The 20,731-nt window shown below is 39.7% G+C and overlaps 1 protein-coding gene across 1 annotated transcript; it reads left to right on the top strand.

The window, feature by feature from the left end:
- The first annotated feature begins 17,288 nt into the window (after positions 1-17,288).
- Positions 17,289-20,034, top strand: LOC132601497 (uncharacterized). Its single transcript, XM_060314581.1, has 4 exons — positions 17,289-17,499; positions 17,542-17,999; positions 18,910-19,590; positions 19,738-20,034. The coding sequence occupies exons 1-4, from the start codon at positions 17,289-17,291 to the stop codon at positions 20,032-20,034; spliced, it is 1,647 nt and encodes a 548-aa protein (XP_060170564.1).
- The last annotated feature ends 697 nt before the right edge of the window (positions 20,035-20,731 follow it).

Raw genomic sequence — 20,731 nt, 5'->3', positions numbered from 1 at the left:
AGGGAAAGTTCTAAATGTCCTATAGCCTCATGCGGATGGGTACAGACGTCATCGTACCATTCCACAAGACTCCACAGGACATTTGCTCTTGAACTTGTGAGACCAGTAACCTAGGCTCTGATACCAACTATCCTGACCCTAAGTAGCGGGTCGTGCGGGCACTACCATTTTACTAACTAGTTGGCGAACTTTGACCAACCACCCGAATACTCATCCATTTTATAATAAACAATTTCATAAAAATCATAAGATTAAGTAAAAGCTCACAAAAACTCTGTTTTAAATGCAATAAAACTGAAAAGAACCTCCCGAGATCTAGTCTAGACAAGTACAAGAGCTCCTACTACAAAAGGGAAAAAAATAAATGACCCAGCCTCTGTCTGGAGTGAGATGAGCGAGGTTGTAGGAGAATGCCTGGTAATCCACACGAACAAACTTCAACTTAAACCTGCAAGATACCTACACCCAAAAGGATGTAGCAAGAGTAGTATCAGTACACCACACGTACTTTTAAGTATCATAGGTCGACTAAGATTAGTTCACGCAACACAATATATAGTCAATAAGATAAGCAAATAAGTCAAGACACTCATGATTCTCAATATAGGGTATTTCACTCTCACGAACTAACCTTTCTACCTCCAACTATTCACTCCTTTTATCCCTATAGGAATACCGTCTATCTAACTAGTCATTGAAGTCCCATTCCACATTCCCTTAAGCTAATTAATTAAGTCTCATCTCCTTATTTGCATTAACATCTAGTTCTTGACTTTTAGCCGTAGAGCCTTTCTATCCAGTTCACTTACTAAGATATGACACACCCATGGAATAGTCTTACCACTTAGAATTTGTTCTTACTCTTTCCCTCGCAATGACCACCACCTCACACAACCTCAACAAAATCATAAGAGATGCACAAGTGATATAACAAACTGACAGTATACAAACTTGAGGACATAGCAGTATGAAATGTAATGCAATGTAGATGCGATGCAAGGCCCAATCATACTGTACATACATGATAACTGATCTCATTGCTCAGTAGTCATGACCTGTAGGAGAGCCATGGTGTCCACATACCACTCGTTCTGGATACTTATCGAAACCGAGCCATAAATCCTTCTCTCCAAAAAGAACCTCGGACATGGATCCACATAGTATAATATGTTCACCTTTATAGTACTGCCAAGGATTGGTTGTCAAATAGTACTTCAGACTTTCTGCTCCATGTACTTCCTCATAACCACATGCAATGTATGCAATGATGCCAATGAATGAAAACAAAGTCATAATTCAGGCCCTTGATGGGCGTAGCACTACTATGCCTTCCTTTAGTCCTCCCAGTACAACCCTCTTTGTTAAGAAGAATCACAATCATGTGAATATCTCAATATACTTGGAAATAAGGACAGAAATCAAATATACCTAGGAATACACATTCTGAACAATGAAATACCCCTTCCTAGTCCCGACAACTGACCACTTTTAGTCCTGTAACAAATAACCCTGATGGTAGCACTCAACACTCAAACAAATACTCATTATTACCCTAGTTATTGTTTACGCATAAATTTATTAGGTTTTCAAATAAATTTATTAGGTTTTCAAATATATCCATCCAAACACCATGTCAGAAGACCTAATCATGCAATCTCCCATCATCTCTATAAGTAATTACGATTCACTAATCAAAGTCTAACATAAGTAAACCATAACCTACCTTGATGACTAACAACTATTTGAATTTCCTTGAATTTCCCGTCTTACTAGCTTTTACCCGAATCCATGAGTGATGATAGTCGTGGGAAAGATGTGGATAAAGTAGGAAGAATCTCTTTTCTTGGTGTCAAGGTTTTTTTACTTCTTATGCAAATCTAATAGCAGTTTTGGGGGTCTTTTCTTTAAAAGGGAGGGTGAAATATAAACTAAGTGACCAAAACGAGCCTACTACCCCGTCTCGCCCGCTGCGGCGATCGGGGTTCCGCTATCCCTTGACTATTATAGCGGTCCACTTCCTGTTCTGGGCCTATGATTTCTAACTCTATCTGAAATTAACTTTTCCCACTATTAATCCTTAAACACCCCATAGGTCTTATTATTTACAATCATAGACCTATATTGGGCATAGGATCGCGAAGTATTAAATAACGACCGGATGGGTCGTTGCAGCAGCGCACCCTGCTGCGGCTGTGACTCCACGGATAGATGCAGTACCGGCCCCGGGAGATGATATCAAACCCATGGCAGGCCTTGTTATGACTTTGATCCATCAAGAGCTCGTCGGGACGTTCAGGAAGATGGATCTTCCGAGATTCGTTGGTACTTCTAGGGAGGATGCATATGAGTTTATATTTGAACATGCATGAGTTATTACATAGGATGGGGATAGTTGAGACCCACGGGGTTGATTATGTGTCATACCGATTTCGCGGAGACGCGAAGACCTGGTGGAGGTACTTCATTTCTTACAGACCAGATTATTCTCCTCCACTCACTTGGACACTTCTTTATCGGGCATTCATTGACAAGTATGTGCTCCTTGGCTTGAGAGAGGCTCATAGAGATGAGCTCCTCCACTTGCAGCAGAGGGCATTATCTGTTGATGCTTATATGACTTGCTTCTTGCATTTGGCCCCTTATCCAGGACCCCGGATTCCTACTGAGCCCGACGGGATTTGATGATTTGTTGGTGGGCTCGTTACTTCTCTTCAAATTTCATGCCTTCATCTTGAGGCAATGGGTGCTTCCTTCCAATCCATTGTTAAGCATGTGTCATTAGTTGAGGCTTCCAAGGCTCGCTCACTGATATTGTCAAACTACACCTATTAATGGTATAACGCGGATGTTGTCAAATATATTTACCCAACGAGGTTGGGGTCGAATCCCATAGAGAATATGGTGTTAAAAGTTTACTAAACAAGTATTATACTAATCTTGTGGTCCTGGTGTATTCCAGAAAAGGGTTTTATGATTGATTTGGTTTGTGGACTAATTTAAAGTGACTGGAAATTTAATGTTGTAAATATATGGGGAAAAAGAACCAAGGTTATGTCCCCGTCAGATAAAGTGTATGATCATGGGTCTCGATCATGAGATACTTCTGATGGACTGCTTGTATGGATGCACTTAACCTCTATGTGAATCTAAACTATTTCCCAATAAGAAAAGATTATTTCATTCTATGCTTTTTCCAAAGATAAGAAAGTATGCGTGAAGAACGGTTAATTATACCAAGTAAATTCCTCTTATTCCTAAGTGAATTTATTAAACAAGGTTTAAAGCCCTGAGTTCTTGTTATTTGTTCTTACCTAACCCTAGCTATTTTCCCAAATAAACTAAAGTTTATGGCTTGAGCTAATGTTTGAAACCACTAACTATTTGATGAATATGAAGAACAAATAAACCCTAACAATCCATTATGCGTAATCTTCTACGATCCCCAATCACAAAACACCCATCCTCGGGTTCACAACCTTAGTAAACGTGTTTAGCTACTCATGGCAACAAGAAAACAATAAAAGATTGAAGATTGCATAATTGAATTCTTGTATTGAACTAACGAATAAAACTTGAAAGTAATGAATGTAATTTTCAGGAAGTCTTCAAAATCAAGAATAACTCAAAAGTAATTACTACAAGTCTAAAACTCCAGATGTCTAAAAAATAAAACCTAAACAGGTATTTATACAAGTTAAAACTAGGAATAATCAATCCAGTCCTGTTCCATCTCGGTTAGCACTTCGACTGGTCGTCTTTGCACTTCGACGGTAGTCGACATGCTCGATGACCAACTCGACGATCTGAGTACCCTTTTATCACCCAGTAGGAATTCCATCATCGAAGCACTTCGACGGACCGTCGACTATGTCGACGGCGCAAGTCGACGATCTGAGAATGCTTTGATGTTTTTTTTACTTTGCAGGAACTTTTTGACGAGGCGATTTGACGGGCCATCGAGCATGTTGACGGTCCGTCCTTATGCTTATCAGAACAAATTGCCTATTTTTCTCGTTTTTTTGCTTTCCGAGCATTCTAACTTCAAAATACCTGCACAACACAAAAACATATAAAACTACCACGAACTTGCTCGAAAACAAGTAAAACTTCGAGTTAAAGAGAATTAGATGTGCCAAAATCCCATCACATCAACACCCCCAACTTAAAGTCTTTGCTTGTCCTCAAGCAAGTCAACTAACAGACTCAATGTACAAATGTCTCGATATCACAAAGTAAAGCTGTCTACAGTGGTTGTGGCAATTAACTTCCGGCATATCAAATGTATCCTAATGACTCTCCCCCAAATAGAGACAAAACCAAACAAGGACTCGTTGCAACTAATCATGAGGCTTCAATTTATGACATCTGGTTATCACAGAAACCATAGTGCACACGAATAAAGACTCACGGGAAACCAGTCACTTAACAAATTCTATTGCCCTCACAAAGATCAAAGAATGCCCTTACATATATGTACACACAGAACGGGACAGAAGACAAAGGAGAAGAGAAACGCTCACACTCACAAAGAAATTCTCTAGCTATGCATGCAAATACCATAAGCTTGCCCTTAATTTCAGCGCCCTCAATTTGGACAGTGCGACTGTGATCACACTAGGACTTTTTCAAGATTTTAATCTAGGCTTGGGGACAGGTAGGATAGATATTTGGTCAACAGTGACTCTCCCTCCTTGAACACTACATCTTATTCTTCTCTTTTTTACCCTTTTCGCCTTTTGTTTTCTTCCCTTCTTTCTTTTTGTTGCCTCGGAGTGGTTTTATTGTGATTTCACTTCTCTACACATTTCTCTCTCTTTGTTTTTCTTTGGTCGCTTTTTTATTTTTCTTATACACTTACCACACCGCTGTCTTTTAACTAGGCACTTTTCTTCACCCCACTTTAGGTTTATGCCTCATATTCCCCTTAGTCCACCTATCACCCCCAACTTAGGCTTTTAGCCTCAATCTTATTATTTTAGTGCCAAGGAGGGACTAGGTGCAAAAAGAAATGAATAATAAGAACGGGTATCGGCTTGTTACGGCTAATCAAAGATAGGTTTTCGAGCTCAAAATGGCTAACAAGGGATATTAATCTATGGGTAGGCTTATATTCAGGCTAAATAGGGGTTTCCTAACACAAACAAAGCCTAAGATCATTTCACAGCTTCACTTATCTTCAGAATACAGGCACGACTAACCAGGCAAGTTCTAGATCACATATAAAACTAGAGAATATATCTACAAAACCTTACAACACATGGCATCAGAATTGTCAACACACTAGTCTCCCTGCTAAAATTTCGCACACAAGGTAACCCAATAATCTAAATGTCACACAAGGAAGCATGCATGTCAATTAAACAACCAAGTCCATTTTTTTCAAGAAATTCGGAGGAGAGTACTTTTTCTCAAAATCAAAATAAAACAACCCTAAGTTTCTCAAACCACTACCACATAAATCAACAATACTCTACTTTATCTAAACACGACCTAAACATTCTAGGTTCAACAAGAAATAAACCCCTCAGGAAAATAACCATGGCAAATAAAAGCCGAGGGGGTCTTAAACACATATATGATACATCAAATACTCCCACCCCCAACTGAAAAAGTCTGCAATGTCCCCAATGCAGAAAAAGTAATACCAGGAAGTAGGAATACCTATGGCGCCTTAGGCATGCTGCTCATCTCGCGACTCATCGGTCTGCGAGGCATCAGGTGGTGCAACCGCACCAACAGCGGTCTCTATCACAGCATCAGTAATGGTGCCCGTAGGCACTGACACTGGCACTGGAATAGGAAGGGGTGGTGGCAATGTCTCACCACTGGTAGCACTGCTCGAAGTGGCTCCTCTAGTCCCAAACTGGACGTTCTCCACGAGCGATCTCTGAATGGCCTCTGCCACCTGCTGCTCCTCTATACTCGGACCCCTAAGGCGAGTGCTCTCTCGCACCTCCTCCTCATCACGGGCCGCTCTCTTCCTCTTTCCCCGACCACCTGCTGCGGTAGGCGCAACTAACTGCACCACTGGGAGCTCCTCCTCAATATCCTCCGCAACAGACGGTGGTGCTGCTACTAGGCTCGGATCACGGGCCTTCAACAGTGCAACATCAGCCTTAAGCTGCTCTAAATCTGCCCTCAAAGCATATGTAGAAGTGGTCGGGTGAGCCATCTCCAATGTAGTCAGTCTCAACTCAAATCCATCCATCCGAGCGGACAGTGTAGTCCTCACAGAGTCTAATGCCTCCTCCACTCTCGTTCTCAAATAATCATCCAGCTGGTTTACTATAATCTTTGACTACTGCTCCGCTGTAGCCGCCTGTTTTGCAAATTTCCTAAAGTTATCCATTGAGAATGCATATGGATCAACTCTAGCAGTACCCTGGGGCTGTGCGGCTGGACCTGCTGGCTGTGGGACTGAACTCTGAGGCGGTGGAGCCGAAGTCTGTGGGTCAGGAATAGTATTTTGAGTCTCGACGGAATCATCACCAATATTTGCAGCTGGAGTCTCAAAATCTGCAGCCAGGATAGTCTCATTAATAAGGGCAGCAGCGGCGGGTAACTCCAGTGTAGAGTCACCCGCAACCCTGGGATGAATCAGCTCCTGCGGTAGGGGTACCCCTCCAAGTGCCACTAGGAACCCATCCGCTTCCCCTTGGCTTTCCTCAACGGCCTCATTTTTGCTCTTTTCTATTGAATAAACCAACAAAGCTGTAATCCGGTGGTCGATATCATCTATAAATCGCACCTGTGACCTTCGAACAAGCTTTGTAATCAGGCATGGAAGTTTCAAGGAAATGTTGGGCTGGGAAGCCCTCAACTGTATCTCCAAACTAGCCAATGTCCCGAAATCAATCGGGTATTTGGACATCAATGCGGCTACAACAACATGCCTGTCAATCGTAAGAGCATTATCGGCCTGAGTGGGGAGAAGTTGCAACTGTACCACGCTCCACCAAAACTTACCCTCTAGAGTCAACCACTTCTTCTTTATCCGATTCTTCAAATTTGTACACTCTATAGATACCCAGTCCCTGACGGACTGTTCCTTGCACCTCTGCAACTTATCTTCAAGCTTAATCGTCTACCTCGGGGCGGTGTAGTTATCACTGAAATATACTCTGTTGATAGCCTGGACAGATATATCAACACTCACCCCTCTGATCTCAACCTCACTCCGCGGTGGTAGCTCCTTCAACTTCTGCCGCCTCTTTCTGACTTTCTTGATCAATGCCCCATATGCGGCACATATCTCACGAACCAAAACAGGGAAATAGTCCTCAGGCGGCTCCAGTATGAACTCTAACTGATAGTAACGAATAAGCTCTCTGGCTCTGGGTAAGATCTCGATCTCCTCAAAACTGATCCGTCGCTCTTCACTTATGGTTCATTTCTCATGTTGGGTGTCGTCATCTTTTAACTCAATCTCGTACTCATACAGCTCTCTGGCACCCTCAACAGTAAATCGATCTAAGCGATCATCAACCCTCTTCCATTTAAGTTCCCGAGCCCTGACTGCCTCAGCATCAGTATCAGTATCCGCCTCATCATCACCAGGCTGTGAGCTCTGACGAGTCTAGGATCTAGAATGTGCCTGAGATCTACTAGGTGAGGCATCTCCAGAAGCAGCCTCTGATCCATCACCGGACCCAGATGTAGATGATTCCTTCTCGTCAGACTGGGAGGAACTGGGAGGTGTAAGAGTCGGTACTGTGACCTGCCTGTTCCACGGGGGAGGAGCAACCCTGGTTTTCTTCACGGGCATAACCTCAGGCTCATCATCCGACCCCTCATATCTAAGTGTGGGATGGCCACTGGGCCTTCTTCGACCCGTTGCTCTTTGTGTTTGCTTCGACCCACCCTCTCGGGTGGTTGTCAACTTGGGTGGCGCCATACCTGTAACCAGCAAAAACCACAATCTAGTCAATCCGTACAAGTTAAATCTAAACATTTAGTTTCAAAAAAAAATTATTGCTTCAGTTCTCTGATGTTCTGAGTCTGCAGACCGTCGATGTGCTTTGACGAGTCGTCAAACCTATCGACGGACCGTCAAACAGCTCGAAGGGACTGTCTTTGTACAAAGACGGTTCGTCGACCTGTCGACGGTGCCATCGACATGTTTACGGCCCTACAACAGCAACTAACAATTACAGACATCAAACATTTGTTTCGGCTTTGCCTTTTCCACTTCAATCAATTAGAGAACTAATTTTTTTTCGTTATTAGGCACATTTGCGGTTTTGGGGTTTTGGGTTACTCAGACTTCACCCCACTTTTTGACTTTAGGCAATTATTCGGGATTTTTTTGGTGGGTATAACGATATCAAACCAAGGCTTTTAATCGAAATACCCTCAAACCCGTTGGAGTTACTCAGACGTCGCTCCTTAAGCATCAACTTTCAATAGAGAATTGGATTTTCCTTTTCGGACCATTGGTGGGCATAATGAACCAACAAGTTGATCAAAATGCCCTCCAACTCAATGGGAGCACGATATTCTCATCCCCACAAGTCCATCTAACAGCAAACATACCAAATTCAGTTTCCCCAACCACAATTTCACAATTTTGTCAATTCAAACATAGTTCCATTCAACAAATACAAACCCTAAGTCATGATTTCTACCCTTAGTATTCGACATCACAGATATCACCCCATTCTAGTTAACAACACACCCAACTCATTTCAATACCATCAAATAAAGCCTAGGTCCCAAAATCGAATTCTACAATTAATTTAGGATCCTTAGGCATCTCTTTTAGCAATTTTCAAACAAATACCATGGTAAAACCAAGAGAGGATCGAAATTTACTCATCATACCTGTTTCTGTGAAGAAGTGGAAGAACACTTGACTCAAATATTAAACCCAAGGTGGCAGATTTTCATATTCAAGAGGGGAGAGGGTTTCGAAAATCAATGGTGGTGAGAGTGAAGGGTTGTGGGAATTTAATGGGAGTGATTTATGGATGAAATTATGGGTATTGATTGAGGAAATAATGGGGAGTTATGGAGGGAAGTCATGGTGAGTAATTGAAGATTTTAAAAAACCTCTGCCCTTTTACTTGATTTAAAATACCAACTGTAGATCTTGGTTACTCTCCTACTAGTAGATCTTATAGAATTTATAACAAACGTACTTTATCTATTGAAGAGTCCATTCATGTTGTATTTGATGATACTAATCACCTGGCCGAGAAAAGGAAAATTGCAGATGAAGAAGACAGTCAAATACTTACTGCAATGGTTACAAAACCCACTGAAGAAAAGACACCCTGTGAGTCAACTTTTGATGAACCTAAGTCGACTGATGTTACTATTGGAACAGTTCCAAACAAATGGAGAAGTGAACCTGACTATCCAAAGAAATTTGTTATTGGAGACATCCATGAAGGGAGGAAAACTAGAGCATCTAGTAAAAATAATGTAAATCTTGCTCTTATTTCTCAATACGAACCAAAGAAAGTTGGTGATGCCTTAAAAGATGAATACTGGGTCAAGGCTATGAAATAGGAACTTGATCAATTTGAAAAGAACAAAGTGTGGAATCTAGTTCCCAAACCTGAGAATGCTTCAATCATTGGCACAAAATGGGTATATAGAAACAAGATAAATGAGGCTGGAGAAGTAGTTAGAAACAAAGCCCGACTCGTTGCTCAAGGATATTCACAACAAGAAGGTATTGACTATGATGAAACTTTTGCTCCTGTTGCCAGGTTGGAATCCATTAGAATTTTGCTTGCATATGCTTCTTTTAAAAAATTCAAACTTTTTCAAATGGATGTCAAAAGCGCTTTCTTAAATGGGTTCATTGAAGAAGAAGTGTACGTCAAACAGCCGCCAGGTTTTGAAAACTTAAAATTTCCCTATCACGTCTTTAAATTTAGTAAAGCTTTATATGGTCTTAAACAAGCACCTAGGGCATGGTATGATCGCTTAAGCTCCTTCTTGGTAAGTCATGGATTTTTTCGAGGAAAGATCGATACAACTCTTTTCATTAAACGATCCTCCTTAGGAAATCTCATTATACAAATATATGTTGATGATATTATTTTTTGAAGCTCTAACCCTTCTATGTGCAAGGAATTTTCTGATCTTATGCAAATCGAGTTCGAAATGAGTATGATGGGAGAATTAAAATTCTTCTTGGGACTACAAATCCATCAAACTGACACTGGAATATTTATATGTCAAGCTAAGTATGCTAAAGAACTCGTTCAAAAAATTGGGATGTCTGACTCAAAAGCTATGGGAACTCCAATGAGTCCCACTTGCTCTCTTGATAAGGATGAAAAAGGAAAACCTGTAGATGAAACCAAGTATCGCGGTATGATTGGATCACTGCTTTATCTAACTGCTAGTCGACTAGATATTATGTTTAGTGTGTGCAGGTGTGCTAGATTCCAAGCTGCTCCAAAGGAATCTCATCTTACTGCTGTTAAACGTATCATTAGATATCTTCATGGAACCACTAACTATGGTTTATGGTATCCTAACACCACTGATTTTATGCTTGAATGTTTTTCAGATGCAGACTTTGCAGGTGATAAAGATGATAGAAAATGTACCAGTGGTACTTGCCACCTTCTAGGAAAATATTTTATTTCCTGGAATAGCAAAAAACAGGGATCAGTCTCTCTATCTACTACTGAGGCTGAATATATTGCTGTTGGTCAATGTTGCACACAGCTAATTTGGATGTCTTATCAACTTAGTGATTATGACTTGTTTTTTAAACCTGTAAAAATTTTCTGTGATAATTCGAGTGCTATCTGTCTGTCCAAAAATCCTGTGCATCATTCTAGGACTAAGCATATAGATATTAAGCATCATTTTATCAGAAATCATGTTGCCCAGGGAGATTTTGAAATAGTTTTTGTTAACACTGAAAACCAGCTGGCTGATATTTTTACTAAACCACTTCTTGAGGAACATTTCTGCATGCTAAGAAGCTCTTTGGGAATTATTGATAAATCTGTCTAAATTTTTAACAATCCGTGCCAAATATTTCGGCTACTCAAATCTTTGCCATAAATTGTATTCCCATCAAATTTATGACAATCCCATCTTCCCATATTTACTTTTTACCTTTCCCATAAAACATTTTGTTTTACCTGTATCCCTATAAACCCTTTCCATCTTCCTGTTCACCTTTCCCTTCTAACCCTTCCGTCCATCTTCTCATCTCTTCAATGGTGAAAAACGCGAAAACCCCTACTCTCTCCACCCGTCAAACCTCTAGGCTCCAGGAAATGGGTAAGACTCTCCCCTCTACTCCTCATGACTCCGTCATCTCCGGTGACCTTGCTTCCTCCGACGACTCCGACTCCATTCCCATTTGTCATCTTGGAAATCGAGCCCTTTCTGAGGCTGCATGCTCCACCTCCTCCAAGAAACTCAAAACAATTGGTGATAAACCTCTTGATCTTCGAAAAAAAAATTGGGATGATTATCATCAAGCACTGTTCTCATCTCTTGAGGACAAAACCATCGTTTCTGGTAGGATTGTCGATCTTGACCTTATGCTCTCTCTCAGTTGTAAGGTTAAACAATTATTTGTCTATCAAGGATGGGAAAACTTTTTTAAAACCCCTACTCATGTGTATGAAATTCATGTTCGTATGTTCTATGCCAATCTTCGATCTTCTAAAGCTAATGAACTCGAAACATTGGTTCTTGGCACTCACATTGTGCTAAATTGCTCTGTCCTTGACTCTATTTTTGGTTGCACCTGCTCTGGTTTTTCCGAATTACCCAAAAACTTTTGGCCTGAATCTCTTGAAGTGTCTTTTGACGATGTTAAGAAAACCCTCTCAAATTCCACCTCTATTCCTGCTCAAATTGGTCCGTCCAATATCTCGTTTGAGGCTCGTGTGCTTGTCCATATGGTTGCAACTACCATTGTTCCTCGTGCTGGGTCCTACTCTACCATCTCCCAGCGTGATGCTATTTTTGCATTTTTCCTTCTTTCCAAGAAAAAAATAAATTTGTCCTCCATCATTATCAATTACATGATTGAGTGTGCTTCAAATCCTTCTAGTCTTCCATATGGTATGCTTATCTCCCGCATACTAGAAGTCCACAAAATTGACTTAGTCGACTATCCCGTCACTCTAGTTAAGAAATGCTACAACTCTAGGGCGTTTGGTAGCATGGGATATGTCTTGAGCAATGATTCCTGGTTGTTAAAGGACGCCTATGAGCCATCTCAACCTGGTCCCTCCACCAAAGGGAAAAAATCAGATCCTTCTGTTGTCTCCACTGAATGCTATGAAGAACTTCTTGCCAAACTCTCTTCTATGGATGAAAAAATTGAGTCCATCAAAGACTTAATGGCATCCACATTGTTTCATGTAGAGAAGATTCGTGATACGACAAAGGAAACAGGTGCGGATGTCTCTAAGCTGCGGCTAAAACTGGATGTTGTTATTAAGGAAGTTGTCAAACTGTCCGCCAAGCTCCAAGCCAGTGTTGCCGCCATGCTTGAACCTCTTACAACTCCATTGACTGAAATGAAGGATGCTATTGTGAATACATTAGCCTACTTTCTTCATCATCCAGTCCTCCGCCGCCAAGAATAGTTCTTAGTTGGTTATTTTTTTTGCACTGTTTAAACAATGTTTTTGTGGGACTTATGTTTGGTTGCGCTGCTAGTTGCTATTTGCTATTTGTTCTTTGGTTTAGCCTGTTTTGTTGTGTTGGTTGTTTGCTGTTTCTTTGCTTTTATTTTTTGAGTGATGCCAAAGGGGGAGAAGGGCAGTCAACTGCTCAGGGGGAGCCTACAAGGACTAGTCGACTAGTCAGGAGGAGCCTCCACCCATTCAGGGGGAGCATCCGTTACAGGGAAGTTAACTACACTTTGTCTAAAATTGTCATTGTTATATCCCGTGTTTTAACACGATGGAAAAATTTGGAAATATTCTTGACTTGTAAGAAATAAGGCCATAACTAACTTTTATTTGACATAGGAGTTATGTATGAAAGAATATTAATGTGAAAGTGTCGAATAAGGCCAAGGACAAATTTGGAATGTTGGAAATTAGTTTCGGGAATTACAAAATTTGATTCGCAAGTCATTGGGCTCAAAAAAAAAATTGAAGTGGGATTGAGGCCCAAAGAAGGGATCATGGCCGGCCAACATGGCCATGATCCAAGCCCATTTTTACTTGGTCATGTGCTTAGTCATGTGACCAAGTCTTCTTATTATACATTAGAAGACTCAAGAAATTAGAAGACTTAGGATAAGAAGCCAAGAACAAGAAAAAAAAAAAAGAGGGTCTCGGGTTTGAGGGCAAAAAAAATTAGCCACCAAAAATCTTGCTTCTAAAATTAATTTCTTGTTGAATACCTACTAATTCAAGGTCCCTTTTCAACTTGGTGTAGTTGGTTTCGAAGAAAGAGGCATTGGTTCATCAATTTGATCATTTGTCCAAGTGAAGAAGACTAGAGGAAAAGGTAAGAATTTATCCCTTATTCTTGTGTTATGAAGTTTTGTTTGTGTTGTAGTATGTGGGAATGAGTTGATTGTACGGAAAAATGGAAGTTTACCAAGTGGGTATGTATATAGGCATGTGGCCGTGTATATATGTATGTGTATAATTATAATGTGTTGAATTTATATCATATTCTAGTTGTGGTTGAGGTGAAATGCATATTGGAAATGAAAGTTGAATGAATTTGATAGAAGTTGAAAAATAGTGATGTAGCCGTGGGGTGTCTTTGGTAGAATGAGAATGAATCAATTTTGTTTAGCAAGTTAGTAGTGTTGTTGTGATGTTTGCAAGGTACATGAAAGTAAAACGATATAAGTTTGTTATGAAATGGAATGTAGAAGTTTATGTCATTTTAGAATGATTTTACGACATTATGAAAATGAAGTTATTAAGTTGCAAATTATGATGAGTATTGATGAAGTTGGAAGCTAGAAACATATTATGAATATGTTTGTTAAAGATTAGAAGTTTTGAGTGAATTATGACTTTGGCGGAAAAGTTGTATATTATGTATATCGTGTGTATAACTTGAGGAAAGGATATGAAATGTTTCTAAAACTATGTTGTGATGATCTAGTTTGATAATGAAGGTGAAATCATTGAAATTGGTTTGGAAATTGAAGTTGAAATGAAGATAATGGCATTATGTCGGCAAGTAGAACTAGTGTTGCCATATTGTGTTTCTAATGTTTGTTGTTGATGTTGATGTTGTTGTTTGGGTTGTTGTTGATGATTGTGAGCCGAGTTAAGTTCTCGGGGGTGCTATATGTATAGGGGAAGTGCTGCCGAAATTTCGGTAGACAAATAAGAGTTGAATTGAATTTGTAGCATCTATAACTTACAATTGGTAAATGTGACCATTTGCAGATTTTCGACGAAACGGAGAGTGAGCTTGGATAGGCTTAAAAAGCTCAAAAGGTATGTAAAGCTACCCCGATCCTTCTTTTGGCATGTCTAAGTGTTTTAGGATCGGATTCGGGCCTCAAAAGACCTTCTTGGCCATCGGAATCCGCAAGAGAAAATCTCAGTTTTTCCTTCAGTAGAATTGAACCATTTTGATATGCTTTTCCTGAAATTATGCAAACTTTCTCTAAACTCCTTGAAAAGCTATAGAATGTCCGTAGAACCTTTATAGGTGACCCCATAAGCTTAAAGGGCGTAATTTGAGCCCACCGCCTTGCTTGTTCCGAGGTGGGCCCGCTATTCCCGGTTTTGCCCTTAATGTACTAAAGTCTCCTTTTCGAACGATTTTTGAAAGAAACGTTTCGACTACCCTTTTAATTACCAAAAGAATATGGTTTTAAATATTCTATTAAGTCTGATAAATCATTTTGACACTCGGAACGACTTCAGGAGGGTTATACTTCTGTAATTTATTATGATGTCCGAAATGCTTTTATTATGATCCCGTCTGACTTCATTGGATTTGTTTGCCCTTGATATGCCTCATTGAGTCCTTGAAAACATTTATGATATTTTAATTGCATTAGTCTCTCACTACTCCATTCGTGGATGCCCCAATGATTCCCACACTGAGCCCGGGCCAGGATATGTTGTCAAGCGTGATCCTTTGCATTGTTCGCCGTGCCTCGATGTGACGGGGCAGGTATACGCGTACATGGGTTTGTGGAGTATGTTGTGCCATGTACGCTTGTTCTGATATGATTTGCTATGGCCATCTGATATGATATAATATGTGAGGGGGTTATGCCCCATTCTGATTCTTCTGTGTTGTGGCACCAGCGTCGGGAGGGTGGCCACGTTCTGTCTACCGAGTCCCTTGGCAGGGGCCGGATTTGATATGACATATGTTTCTGTACACACTCTGCATGTTTTGAAATTATGTATCTGATACTTTGGATTTTTCTGTTTATTCTGTACGTTCTATACCAGTTATGATTTTGTTTCTGCAACTCAGGCTTTACATATTTAGTACATATTTCGTACTGACCCCCTTTCCTCGGGGGCTGCGTCTTCATGCCGCGCAGGTACCGACGACAGGTTTGCTGATCCGTCTGCTTAGGATCTCATTCTGCTATTTTTGGAGCGCTCTTTTATTCAGAGCCATCTTTTGGTACAGTCTGTTACTTCTATATGTGTATATTCTCGTTCATGAGTACGGCGGGGCCCTGTCCCGCCATATGATTTTGTTGGTCCATTTAGAGGTCTGTAGACATGTTTGTGGGGTGGGATCCTTCTGTACATCTGTGTGTATATGTTGTGTTTGGGCGATCCCATTCGCCGCGGCGGCCGGTCCGCATATATTTAAATGTCACTCTGTTACCCTGTGTGGCCTTTGTTGGTATTTTCTGCGTGCAGGGTATATGGGATAGTCTGTAAAACAAAGGAAACTCTGCCGAAATTTTTCTGGAAATTAGCTAAATTTCAAATAAAGCCTCGTCGGCTTCTGCTGTATATTAGAATGTGTTTGAGTGCCCCGATCGGGCACTAGTCACGGCCTACGGGGTTGGGTCGTGACAGTCATCCTCAAAAAGGGGGAGATTGTTAGTGTCAAGTTTTTATGATGACAATTTTACTTGTGCAGATATAGTAATTAAATCACACAAGGAATATATGTGAGCCCACAAAACAACCCAACAAAATGGAAGCCCACAGAACAGCCCCAACGAGCTGGGCTCACTCGAGAAATGGCTTCCCAACCCTAACGGTGCAAACAGCAGTACTCTTCAGCAGTATAAAATCTTTCAAGAAAGGAAAAGATATCTGCACTATAAAGAGGCCATATTCCAGCAGCATCAAATCGTTTCAAGAAGGAAAAGCCATCTCCAGCATTAAAAGGGCATATCTCATGAAGTGTAATAATTCTGATGCTGCCTCGACGCACAAGGAAAGCAGCAAAAGCTCAGTCTTATTCTTAGACATAGGATCCCTAATTCCATTTCCAAGGATCAAATCCCTTGGGTTGATCTCTCTGCGTGAAGAGCCTAAAACACTATATAAAGGGCTACTTCACAAACACATGTTTTATGCAACTGTCTCATTACCTACATTGCTCTGCTTTACTTTCTAATAAACATTGTTAGTCAGAGTGATTCATAGTGTAATAAGAGAGAAAAGAGAGCTATAGTTTGTGAGGCTTTGTATAAAAAAGAATAAGAGTGTTTTGAGTGTAGACGTAGGAACTTCATTCAAAACCTTCATTGTACCAAACCTTATAAAAGAGTTGCAGAGAAGATACTTGCAACCCAAGGGGACTGGACTAGAATTCACATTGAATCTGAACCAGTATAAAATACGTTTGTCATTTATTTTCTGCACCTTACCTTAGTATTCACTAAGTAGGTAGTCGACTACTGGTTTAACCTAGTCGACTAACAGATCGAAATTTTTTGACAATTCACCCCCTCCCCCCTCTTGCACTTTTAAATGGTATTAGAGCAAGGTCTCACTTTCAGTGCTTAACCGCACGTGTGAAAAGATCAAATGGTTGGATATCAAATTCCTAGAGCAATGTTGCAAGATGGGCACTCCACAACAAGACCACCATACTTTAATGGTGAACATTATTGCCATTGGAAGGAAAGGTTTAAAATATTCATGCAATCAACTGATTATCAAGCCTGCGTCGTGATTAAAAAAGGACCTAAACCCATTCCTAGAGTGGACACTGAAAACAAAGAAGATGCAGAAACTTAAACAATTGATCTAGAGTCACACGACATTACTACAGAACAACAAGAGACACTGCAAATAAATGCAAGGGCAATAGCCTTGCTCTACTGTGCAGTGAGTGGAGTAGAGTATGCAAAAATTTCAAATTGTGATACTGCCAAAGAAATGTGGGATAAACTTGAGGTCGCTTATGAAGGAACATCAAAAGTAAGAGATACAAAAATTGATGCTCTAAGACACGATTATGAAGCCTTTATGATGAAAGACGATGAAAACATCGAATCAATGTTCACAAGATTCAGCAAGATTATTGGAGAACTCAAATCGCTTGGAGTAACCTATACCAACTCACAACAAGTTAGAAAGCTTGTTAGAAGTCTGCCAAAGACTTGGGAAACCTAAGCCATTGTTCTTGAAGACGGAAATCTGGATAAGTTCACCTATGATGAATTAAGAGGAAATCTAATAGCTTTTGAAAAGAATCATATAGAAAGATACCAGAAGGACGAAAAGAAGAAAGTGGTCGCTTTCAAGGCTCAAGTTGAAGAATCTGATGATGATTTTAAAGAAGAAGAAGTAGCTATGATTTCGAGGCATGTGATAGAAGCCATGAGAAGATCAAGAAATAACAGAAAAGGAAGCTCAAACTTTAGAAAAGGCAAGACCCCCACTGGACAGCAAAAGAATGACGAAAAATGTTATGAATGTGGAAAATATGGCTATATTGCATCTGAATGTCCTGAGATAAGAAAGAAACCAACCAGAGGTTATCAAAAACAAAGAGCCTTCAGCAGTTGGAGTGAAGATGAGATCTCAGATGAAGAATCTGAAGAAGCTGAAAATATGTGTTTCATGGCTCTCGAAGGAGGCAGTAAGGTAAGTTCTCATTCCTGTGCTAAATGTGAAGAAACTCAAGAATTATTAGATCAAACTCTTGTGGACCTAAATAATGTCTTTGATGAATATAGAAAACTGAAGAGAGAGAAAAAAAAGTGGGAATCAAGATTAGAAATTTGTGAAAAAGAAAAAAATTCAATTCAAAATGAAGTTTACAATCTACAATCTAGATTAGATATTGTATTGAAACCTTCCAACCATAACCATGTCAAGTCAAACCAATCAACTTATACACATAAGTTCACTGGGAAAAAGGTTGTGCAAATAACGAGCAATTTTGAAGGAAAGAAAACTGGTTCTTTAAACACTGATAAGTCAACTAGAACTCTTAAAAGAACTGAAAGGAAATCTGGAATGAATAGTTCAACTGATTCCTATATTGTGGAAAGAAAACCTTTTCAAACATGTTTTTGCTATGGAAAACTCGGCCATAACTATTATAACTGTAGATTTCGATTTTCAACTGTACCTAGTTGGATATGGAAACCCAAGAAAATTAAATATTTTGAAACTAACCATCAAGGACCCAAGAACTCTTGGGTACCTAAACAAGAATAAAAATTTTGTCTTGCAGGAACACCACAAGAAAAAGAAAAAGGGAAAATGGTATCTAGACAGTGCGTGTTCAAGACATATGACAGGCGACAAAAGTCTATTCAAATCAGTAACTGACATTGATGGAGGATTGGTAACGTTTGGAGACAATTCAACTGGAACCGTAATTGGTATTGGTACTATTGCTTTTAATAATTCCTGTGACATTTCAAATGTTTTGTTGGTAAAGGGACTTAAGTATAAGTTGTTAAGTGTAAGTCAACTATGTGATTCAGATCTTGAGATAAGATTTAGTAAATGAGGTTGTGTCATAGAAGACTCCTCTGGGACAAAGATTCTTCCTGGAAGCAGAAATAAAAATGAGTACTCTCTGGACTCTGTCAAAAATCCTAAAGGTCATATATGCCTGGCATCAATGGGAGAAGATCCGTGGATGTGGCACAAGAAGCTTGGGCATGCTAGTATGCGATTAATTGAAAAACTAACAAGACATGATCTTGTAATAGGATTTCCAAAACTCAACTACACAAAAGATCACTTATGCGATTCGTGTCAAAACGGTAAACAAACTAGAAACTCCTTTAGTTCTAAAGATATTGTGTCTACATCAAAGCCCTTGCAATTACATCATATGGATCTAGTCGGTCCTACTAGAACTTCCAGCATTGGAGGAAAAAGGTACGCATTTGTTATAATAGATGATTTCTCTCGGTTTACTTGGGTAATATTTCTTGCTCATAAAGATGATACTTTAAAGAATTTTAAGTTTTTTTGTGAGAAAATTCAGCGTGAGAAAGGATATTACATCACTTCCATTAGAAGTGATCATGGAGGAGAATTTGAAAATAATGCTTTTGAAGAATTCTGTAATGATCAAGGATACACACACAATTTCTCCTCACCTCGATCTCCGCAACAAAATAGTGTAGTTGAACGAAAGAACAGAACCCTTCATGATATGGCAAGAACAATGATCATAGAAACAAGCCTACCACATCACTTTTGGGCAGAAGCGGTAAGTACAGCTTGTCATATTTTGAAGAGATGCCTAATTAGACCAATTCTTACGAAAACTCCGTATGAGCTATGGACGGGTAAGAAACCAAATATTAGCTACTTTCATCCTTTTTGATGTAAGTGTTTTGTTCACAATAATGGGAAGGAAAATCTTGGTAAGTTTGATCCTCGGAGTGATGAAGGTATATTTCTTGGTTACTCTCCTACTAGTAGATCTTATAGAATTTATAACAAACGTACTTTATCTATTGAAGAGTCTATTCATGTTGTATTTGATGATACTAATCACCTGGCCGAGAAAAGGAAAATTGCAGATGAAGAAGACAGTCAAATACTTACTGTAGTGGTTACAAAATCCACTGAAGAAAAGACACCCTGTGAGTCGACTTTTGATGAACCTCAGTCGACTGATGTTACTATTGGAACAGTTCCAAACGAATAGAGAAGTGAACCTGACTATCCAAAGAAATTTGTTATTGGAGACATCCATGAAGGGAGGAAAACTAGAGCATCTACTAAAAATAATGTAAATCTTGCTCTTATTTCTCAATACGAACCAAAGAAAGTTGGTGATGCCTTAAAAGATGAATACTGGGTCAAGGCTATGAAAGAGGAACTTGATCAATTTTAAAAGAACAAAGTGTGGAATCTAGTTCCCAAACCAGAGAATGCTTCAATCATTGGCACAAAATGGGTATACAGAAACAAGCTAAATGAGGCTGGAGAAGTAGTTAGAAACAAAGCCCGACTCGTTGCTCAAGGATATTCACAACAAGAAGGTGTTGACTATCATGAAACTTTTGCTCCTATTGCCAGGTTGGAATCCATTAGAATTTTGATTGCATATGCTTCTTTTAAAAAATTCAAACTTTTTCAAATGGATGTCAAAAGCGCTTTCTTAAATGGGTTCATTGAAGAAGAAGTGTACGTCAAACAGCCGCCAGGTTTTGAAAACTTAAAATTTCCCTATCACGTCTTTAAATTTAGTAAAGCTTTATATGGTCTTAAACAAGCACCTAGGGCATGGTATGATCGCTTAAGCTCCTTCTTGGTAAGTCATGGATTTTTTCGAGGAAAGATCGATACAACTCTTTTCATTAAACGATCCTCCTTAGGAAATCTCATTATACAAATATATG

Source organism: Lycium barbarum, chromosome 7, assembly GCF_019175385.1.
Source record: "Lycium barbarum isolate Lr01 chromosome 7, ASM1917538v2, whole genome shotgun sequence".
Classification (NCBI taxonomy): Eukaryota; Viridiplantae; Streptophyta; class Magnoliopsida; order Solanales; family Solanaceae; genus Lycium; species Lycium barbarum.
Note: the sequence above shows the minus strand (reverse complement) of the source record. Positions and strands in the feature narration are given on the sequence as shown.

Bases quoted from the DNA above. Each gene is read 5' to 3' on its own strand.
- LOC132601497 (XM_060314581.1), top strand. From the start codon at position 17,289: ATGTGGGATAAACTTGAGGTCGCTTATGAAGGAACATCAAAAGTAAGA. The intron at 17,500-17,541 runs GTCTGCCAAAGA...TTGTTCTTGAAG, and splicing joins AGTTAGAAAGCTTGTTAGAA to ACGGAAATCTGGATAAGTTC. The intron at 19,591-19,737 runs GTAAGTACAGCT...AATAATGGGAAG, and splicing joins ATCACTTTTGGGCAGAAGCG to GAAAATCTTGGTAAGTTTGA.